The sequence below is a fragment of the Drosophila bipectinata genome, chromosome XL (assembly GCF_030179905.1).
Source record: "Drosophila bipectinata strain 14024-0381.07 chromosome XL, DbipHiC1v2, whole genome shotgun sequence".
In the NCBI taxonomy this organism is placed as follows: Eukaryota; Metazoa; Arthropoda; class Insecta; order Diptera; family Drosophilidae; genus Drosophila; species Drosophila bipectinata.
This window is the reverse complement of record NC_091734.1, coordinates 11457220-11465240: the sequence shown is the minus strand read 5'-3', so window position 1 is coordinate 11465240 and position 8021 is coordinate 11457220. Positions and strand designations below refer to the sequence as shown.

The window sequence follows — 8021 nt, the reverse complement described above, 5'->3', positions numbered from 1 at the left end:
TTAAGTTATAAGATTATACAAGATTTTTGCGTTCCCCCCAAAAACATTTATCTTCCACAGGCACCTTGAGGCTCTTATACGATAGACCCAGACCCTTTTGTATGAAAACTGCTCTCCTTCGGCTGTTTGGTGAAAGGTCATCAATCAAACAGCGGCCTGCCTGGCAATTACCAGCTTGTGGTTATTCCCAATTGCACGATTATTTCTCTCAGTACACAGAACCAAAAAAAAAATACAGGGCTGGGGGAAAGTCATGAATAACATTCGAATTTTACACCCATTCGAGCGTATTGACCACAGACATCCTGGTTCTCCATATGGGCTTGTGTTTGTGTGTGGGTGGAGTGTGTGTAAGGACTCACCTGACCGAGTCCTTGGATTCCTTTGTCCTTTCGCCAAGCGCTCATTATGCCATGTGGTCTTTGGTCTGAATGTGGTGCGGTGATCCGACAATGTTACTTTGAAGCTATATATAGGTGGGTATATATATATACATATTACCTGCATGTGGCTATAGGCCCTTCCAGGAGAGAGGTGAAAAAATGAAGGTTGTAACAAAATAATTCCCATGCCCAACATTTCCGGGTTCTGTGCAAATTTTAAGGCTTCTCGCCCGTGCCAGCCGAAGAATGTGTGGATAATGCGTTGCCATTTAACGCATTACTGAGTCCTGCTCCTGAAAGGACTATCAAATAAGAGAATTTCGACTGTAGAATATCCTGTAAGCCAAATATGAGTACTTGGAAAATATTATAGGCTCCAGTTTCTCCAGTTTCCAGGAGCAGTTTTTTATTGTAAGTCCACTATTTCCACTAATAGCATAATTTGGACCTCTGTGTATAAATAAGAGCTACAGAATAGGGTTATATTTATTTTGAATAGAACTTCTTACCAGTAGTAATAGTACCTTTCTTGCAACAAATTCTATAATACCCTAATTTTTATAATCCAACAAATTCCAGGGTACAAAAACAGAGTCTGCGGCTTGGAATTTTTTTCCGTGCCATAATTATTAGCTTTTGGTTAGATAAGGCGTCGCCTCGTCTGGATAGACACTCTTTGTTGTGGTCAATGGGTTGGGGTTTTATTTTCATCCAATCCCCGCCAGCTTTCTCCTTTCATGCTTTTTTTTTTTTTTACTCCTTGAGTGGCAGGACAATGGCCACATTTTCAGATGAAGGCAACCATTGTTGCCAAAGTGTGCTAAGGTTTTCATGGCCTGAGATGGTTTTAAAGTTATAGTTTATGAAAGGTAATTCCTTGTAAAATATAAGAGATTTTTTCTATAAACTTACTCATACTAGCTCTACCAAATTATCTAATTGTTAGAAACTCAATACTCAATTCAACTTTTTTCCCATAGTTTCCATTTTATAGACTTTTTATTGGACAACTCCCGGGAAATTGAAGGCTAATTGCTTGACCAGCATAACGTATTAACTATCTATCTAACATACTATCTGACCAAACTGTCCAGAAACTATTAAAACCAATTACTAAGCCCAAATAGTAAAGTTTCCCCATTGTTTTGTTCTTGGGATTTTGGGGAAACAAGAACCGTGTGAATGTAACCCGATATTGCATTACTTTCGGGGCCTATTGGAACCTGCTGTTCGCTGTTCGCTAATCTATTGCCGAGGGGAGTACAGTGCCTTATTTATTGATGAAAGCGTGTCTATTGTGGTCTCTTTGTGGCGGCTTTTGGTTTAATATTACACACCGGGCATATGTATGGTATATTCTATATAGGGAATGGAAACGAACCAATTCCGCTCTCTCCACCCCGACCCCAAAAGAAGGAAATGTCAATATTTGTCATTACCGCGTGGCATTTTCTAGCGAATTTCTTCCACCATCGTCGCTTTGTCTGCGGGGTCTTGGGATATTCAGTTTTTGGTTTAAGGTTTTAGGTTTTAGGTTTTCGGTTTTTGGTGGTTAGTGGGTTCGGTTTCTTTCGGCTTTTCCTTTTGTGTCCATGGGGCCGTAAAACAAAAAACCAACAAAGGCGAAACAAAGGCCGACATGCGCCGTGTGATTATATAAGACGCAGTTGCACACCAGGAATTGATATTGGAATGGGTACTATGGTTGTACTATATGGTATGCGGGGTATGCACGGGGTTCTGGAAATAGGAATCGAGCCGGTATGCCGGTACATATTTGCCAACGTCACACATTGCAGGAGGAAATGCAGAGCCCAGCCCGAGTCCGGACAAAAAAAAAAACCAGGCTTTGTTTGTTCTGGCCTCTTCCGTTTCCGACAATCGGATATTCCCTCAAGAAACCCGTGAAATGATCGGCACTCCAAAAGTTTTCCAGATAAGAGTTTTGACTTTCTACCAAGCTGTACTTTTTTTAAGATTACATTTATGATAATAGATAAAGGTCAAGGCATTTTAAGGTTTCAATGCGTTTTAGTATTATTATTATTCAATCAATATATTATTAATATAATTCCAATATAAAAGTCATGTATTTTATTCAATAAAGATTATATAATAATATAATAAAGATATAATACCAATTTTACACTTCTAATTAAAATGTTCTGCATCTTCGAACAGCTGTAGTTTTTCATAAATAAATAAAATAAAAATAAACATATCGAAAATAAACAAAAATGCTAAGATCAAGGTTTATTAATATTATTATAAAGATTTCTATCATAACACCTATTTTAAACTTATTGTATTTAATTATCATCCTTTATAATCTTTCAGTTATCGGTATATCGCTTTACCGATACGTACGAGCATGGGTCCATTAAAAGAAACAATGGGCAGCACTATTGCAGATGCATTTAGGATTAGCACCAATTATGTAGCTTTCGATTAAAAAGTGGCCCATTTCCAGATTCCGATTTCGATATACAGAAGCACGTTTTTCATAGACTTCGTTGTGCGAAAAAATTGGTAAGTTGAACAAGTAAAATCAGTAGTCTGTGAAATAAAAATTTGTAGATTGTCAAATAGGTGTTTGGATCACACATCGTAGAATCGTCAGTTTAAGTTTTCGTTGTAACAAGGCACTCGTACAAAAAATTCGTCTAAATTTGTAAGATAAACTTTTTAACGATCGGACAAAAACACGCGTACGTGCTTCTAAAAACTCGCAAAAATTGTATTTCCAAATTATTAACTAGATTCTTTTCTTACTACTAAAGACTGCATTGATAATGCACAAGGCTGCGGAGGACGTGCAGCCTGATGACTTTGACCTGGTCGCAGAAGCCTTTGAGGCCTTCGAAGCGAACAACTTGAACATTGAGGAGTTGGACTATGAAGACACTGAATATACCGATTCGGAAAGTGAGGATAATGGCGAGGGAGTTTTCATCGATTTGCGTGTTGGAGAGGACGTAAGGCTGGAGGCAGAGCCACTGTCCAACGATGTGGAGGAACCAATTGCCGCAGAGGGAGAGATCGGAATGGCGCTGCCCGCTCCTCAGCCGCAGCCCGCTTCTCAGCCACAGCCCGGGGTACCCGGTAAGATTGCAATAGCTACATATGACTTTTCCCCTGAACATTCCGATAATTCCATTTTCAGTATCAGTACTGGAAGCAATAGCAACAGCTGAGGTCGAAGGTGGAGAGGTGGAGGTGCCTGACTTTTATGGACCTGTATTGGTTCTCGAGGTTGAGGATCCATCGACAAACGTAACCAGACGGATCCCGGTAACAATGTCCCATTTTATGATCGATCCGACAACCGGTCTTATGCTAGAGCCGATGGCCGAGGCAGTGGCCGCTCTATTAGTAGAATTTGATCCGCAGCAGGAGGAAGCCGGGGAAGTGGCAGAGCCAGTGGTAGCAGGTCCGATGCCGGAGGAAGCTGGAGAAGTGGCAGAGCCAGTGGTAGCAGGTCTGAAGCCGGAGGAAGCCGAGACAGTGGCCGAGCCAGTAGTAGCAGTAGCTCCGAAGCAGAAGGAAGCCGGGGCAGTGGCAGAGCCAGCTACTCCGATGGGCACTCCGCCGACAGCTCCACTTGCAGATCTAGATGCAGAGTCAAAGGTAACCGGTGATACTCCGAAGGCCACTCCGATAGCAGAACCAGGGACTGAACCAATGGAGGCGCTTGGACAGGAGGCTTCAACTAATGCTGACGGCGAGCCAAATGAACTAAATGGCGGTACCAACGTAATCGTAGTCGATGATATGGGCGATATGGTTCGCGCCCTCGAAGACATCCTCGAATATATGTACCGTCTGAACTAGCTTTCTATAGCTTTCTGAACTAAATAGATCTCTCTTTCAATAAAATGTATCGGAAAGTATAATCCATCACGCGTCCTAGTATCGAGTAACATTCATTGTGCCGCTCTCTTAAGCGGATTAGGTTTCGTGGGCAAAACGTGTCCAAAACAAAAGGACTCCAGGGAACACACGGACAAAAACAAAAAAAAAAAGGCACCAAGGGAGGTACATCAACCTCAACCCTCGGCCAGGGTATGTGCGTCATGTGGCAAGTGGATTGTCAGCTTGTAATCCACTCCAACCCCCAACTCCCAGGCTCGGGAAGTGCACTTGCTACACGGTTATTGCATCATCGCCTTATTGTCCTAAATGTTCTTATTGTCCTAATGCGATTAACATTCATTTTTAATCGCGCCTCATTGGCACTGCCAAGTCTTTTTCAACGAAAGGGCATTGACAGGCAAAATATTGCACTTTTAAGTGTTTTTTTTGCATTTATTTGTGGTGGGAGTTGTCATTGTTGACAGATTCTTGGAAGCCTATTCTTTTTAATAATTATTTTTGCTATTAGTTTAAATAGATTAATAGTAATAGCCGATGGTTTGTATACGCATACCATACCTTTTCGATGTAATAACTTCAGATACATTATTAGGAATTAAATAGAGAGATTAAATTAGAAAACATATGTTTAAGGCTTTATCAATATTGGAATATATTTTAAATAAAATATCCAGCTAGTCCTATAAATTTTTTTAAGCTCGATACTTCTAAAGATATTGTCTATACTGATGTCACCTTGTATGACATGGAATACATAAAATATTATAATAAATTTAATATTATAATAGCAAAATATATGAATCTATAAAAATATTAAGTGATTGATGACAATAGAATATCTACATAGATTTTATTTATTCCAAACTATTTTAATATTAATTTACATGTGTATTTTATTTTATTTAATAATATAAAATATGATGTACATATCTAATAAGCTCTATACCTTTTATTTTGTCACCCAGTTAGGTATGGTATTTTTAAGTTTTTTTTGGTGAACTATCATACAAAATATGAATGTATACATATGTATACATCAAAAAATTGCAGTGTATATAGTGTACATATGTATACACTATATATACTCCACTTCCTTGAATTAATTTAGTCTTGATTGCTCATTACGTAATATATATTTGTGCATTTTTTTTGTGGGAGGCAGGACGCTTGTGAAGTGGCCCATTGTCAGTGTCGTAGACCAGAAAAGCAAACCGTCTCGAGAGCGACTTGAAACTGACAGAGTTCCGAAAAAGTACAGCCCCCACTGGACCATCCAGGGGTTGGACACACTGGAAAAAAAACCGTAGGGGTTGGGTGATGACAATGACAATGCAAAAAGGGGTTGAGAAAGAAAAAAAAAACAGGAATAAAGGGGAGTGAGTGAAAGTGGAGCGTGCTTGGCCTGTGAAATTGCAAACCAGAACAACACTTTCATCGATAATCACGAGGGTCATTTGGTGGGTCAAGTGTCGACAGAGCACGTGGCAGCCTTTAAATACAATGTGAACGAGCGAGGAAGTGACAGTTGCCACATGGGGCAGATTTACAAATTTGCGACACTAAATGGTGCAATGTGATGGGAAAATAAAAAAAAGAAAGATTTAATTTTATAAATTAAGGTGGAAACTATACCCACCTTACCGCTGTCACTCACCCAAAACTGAGAACAGTTTTTCCAATAATTTAGCAGCCTCGCCTGCACGTATGCTATAAATTATTTGAAACGCACAAAAACACTGAAAATATACACACATCGTTTGTTTTCCATTTATAGTTTTGTAGTTTGTAGCATTCCATCTGTTTCCTGGTCTGTGCCTCTCCGCCTCTGTCTGTGTTTGTTTTTAACTAACGTGCAACAGCCGCCGCCGCATTCAAATCAGCTTAATTAAATTGTAATTGGATATGTTTTTTTTTTGTTTTGTTTCGCCTAGAAACTAACTGAAACAAACAACGTGGTGGTGTCAGTGGGTGCGCGGTGGGTGGTTCAGCGGTTGATCTGATGTGCGGCGGCTGACGGTTGATAAGCTCATAGGGGGGATTTGTCTTTAAAGCTGCGGACATACGTCTCTACTCATTCACCCGAAAATATATCCAACTTCCCCCATTCCAGAGACAGTGTTGGCAATTAAATTTCAGACAAAATTAATAAAGTTTTACCCTAAAAGTATCTGGAAAAATATAAAAAATTAAGGGAGATACTTTCCCTTACTAATTATACACAGAAATCATTAAATAATCCCGTTTAAAGTCTCTTAAATCTTAAATTGCTTAGGATTCTTAGATCTTAATTGTTAAAAATTTTATTTAATTAGTAAGATCAATAATAGTTTTATGGAAAGTACAAAAATTATAAGGAGATAGTTTACACTTTTGATTATAAACAGAAATATTAAAAAAAAAACCAACTAAAGGTCTCCCAACTATAAAATAATTACATTTATTTTAAGACATTAAGATATGTATTTTTCGGATGTATTCTCAGAGATATTTGACTTTCAAATGAATTTTTTTTATTAATTACACATTTTAAAACAATTTTTAATTATTTTTAAAATTTAAAATCCCTTAAAAAATAGCCAAATAAACATCCCTTTGCGACAGACTGTTGGATGATGTCTTGTTAATGCAACAAAACAAATTCAAAGTGCTTCACGCGGCAGCAACAGCGGCGGTTGCTTAATCCGCTGCTTTGGTTGGGCGTGTGTGCCTCCTTACGCCCTCTGGGCAACCCACCACCCCTTTTAGCCACAGCATTGTGTGGCAACTTTGTTAAGTTGTTGACACGCATACGTATGTATATACGGAGGGTGGGGGTAAATAATAATAACAATATAGTCAGTAATTAAATGACACTGCCACGTGCCACCCGAAGCCTAAGGAAGTTCACAGGGATGGCCAAAAGCAAAAGGACAAATCAATTAATTTGTCAGGATGCTTTTCAGGCCGCAAAAGTTATATAACTTATTGACAGACCCCGGAAGGCGGAAGCCGTACAAGTTCTAGATCTTTTTCAATAAACTATCCACAGGCTTTTCGCAGGGGTTTTGGGGTGGAAAGTTTCAAAAGGGTTATTAAGACAACTACATATTGTGTCAAGTTATTACTGAAATTATTGTGGCAACAAAACTTTATTAAATTGTATAAAAGGCAGGATAATAATGGGTGTCACCCCCACCAATGTCTTTATCTTTAGCAATCCCAATGGGACTGAAAAGCTCTACATTTTCATATCTGATTTTCATAGCCATTCGCTATGTCTATATATTTACCAATTTTCATCCGATTTCCAAGGAGAATACCTCACATCATACCTCGAATATCCGAATCAAAATATAAACAACATATTTTTCCAATATCTTTGGCGATTCTTGTCCGATTCCCAAGATTAGCACTTTAAACAATTTTTAGATCGATTCTACGCCATTCTGCATTACATTCTGGACACAAAATATTTTTCGGAATTTTTCCAATATTTTGTGGTGAGACCCCTTGCAAAATCATGGATTTACATATCTGGTCTTTTACGATGTCTATATCTTTGGCAATTTTTATCCGATTACTAAGAGGAACACCTGCATCAATTCTGCATCAAAATCCTGAGACAAAATATTTTTTAGATTTTTTGTCCATTTTTCGTTATGGGATCCCTTGAAAATGGGGTTTTCTCCTATAGGGACCACAGGGATGGCTATATCTTCCCCAATTCTTATCCGATTCTCAAGCGGAGTACCTTATACGGTTTGTGGATTGAGTTTCCACCATTCT

General features: G+C 38.7%; 1 protein-coding gene across 1 annotated transcript; it reads left to right on the top strand.

The window, feature by feature from the left end:
- The first annotated feature begins 2942 nt into the window (after positions 1-2942).
- On the top strand, positions 2943-4273 carry LOC108133839 (calphotin-like). Its single transcript, XM_043209840.2, has 3 exons — positions 2943-3091; positions 3164-3485; positions 3547-4273. Exons 2-3 carry the CDS (start codon positions 3176-3178, stop codon positions 4212-4214), a joined length of 978 nt encoding a protein of 325 aa, XP_043065775.1. The 5' UTR covers positions 2943-3091; positions 3164-3175; the 3' UTR covers positions 4215-4273.
- Positions 4274-8021: the final 3748 nt, after the last annotated feature.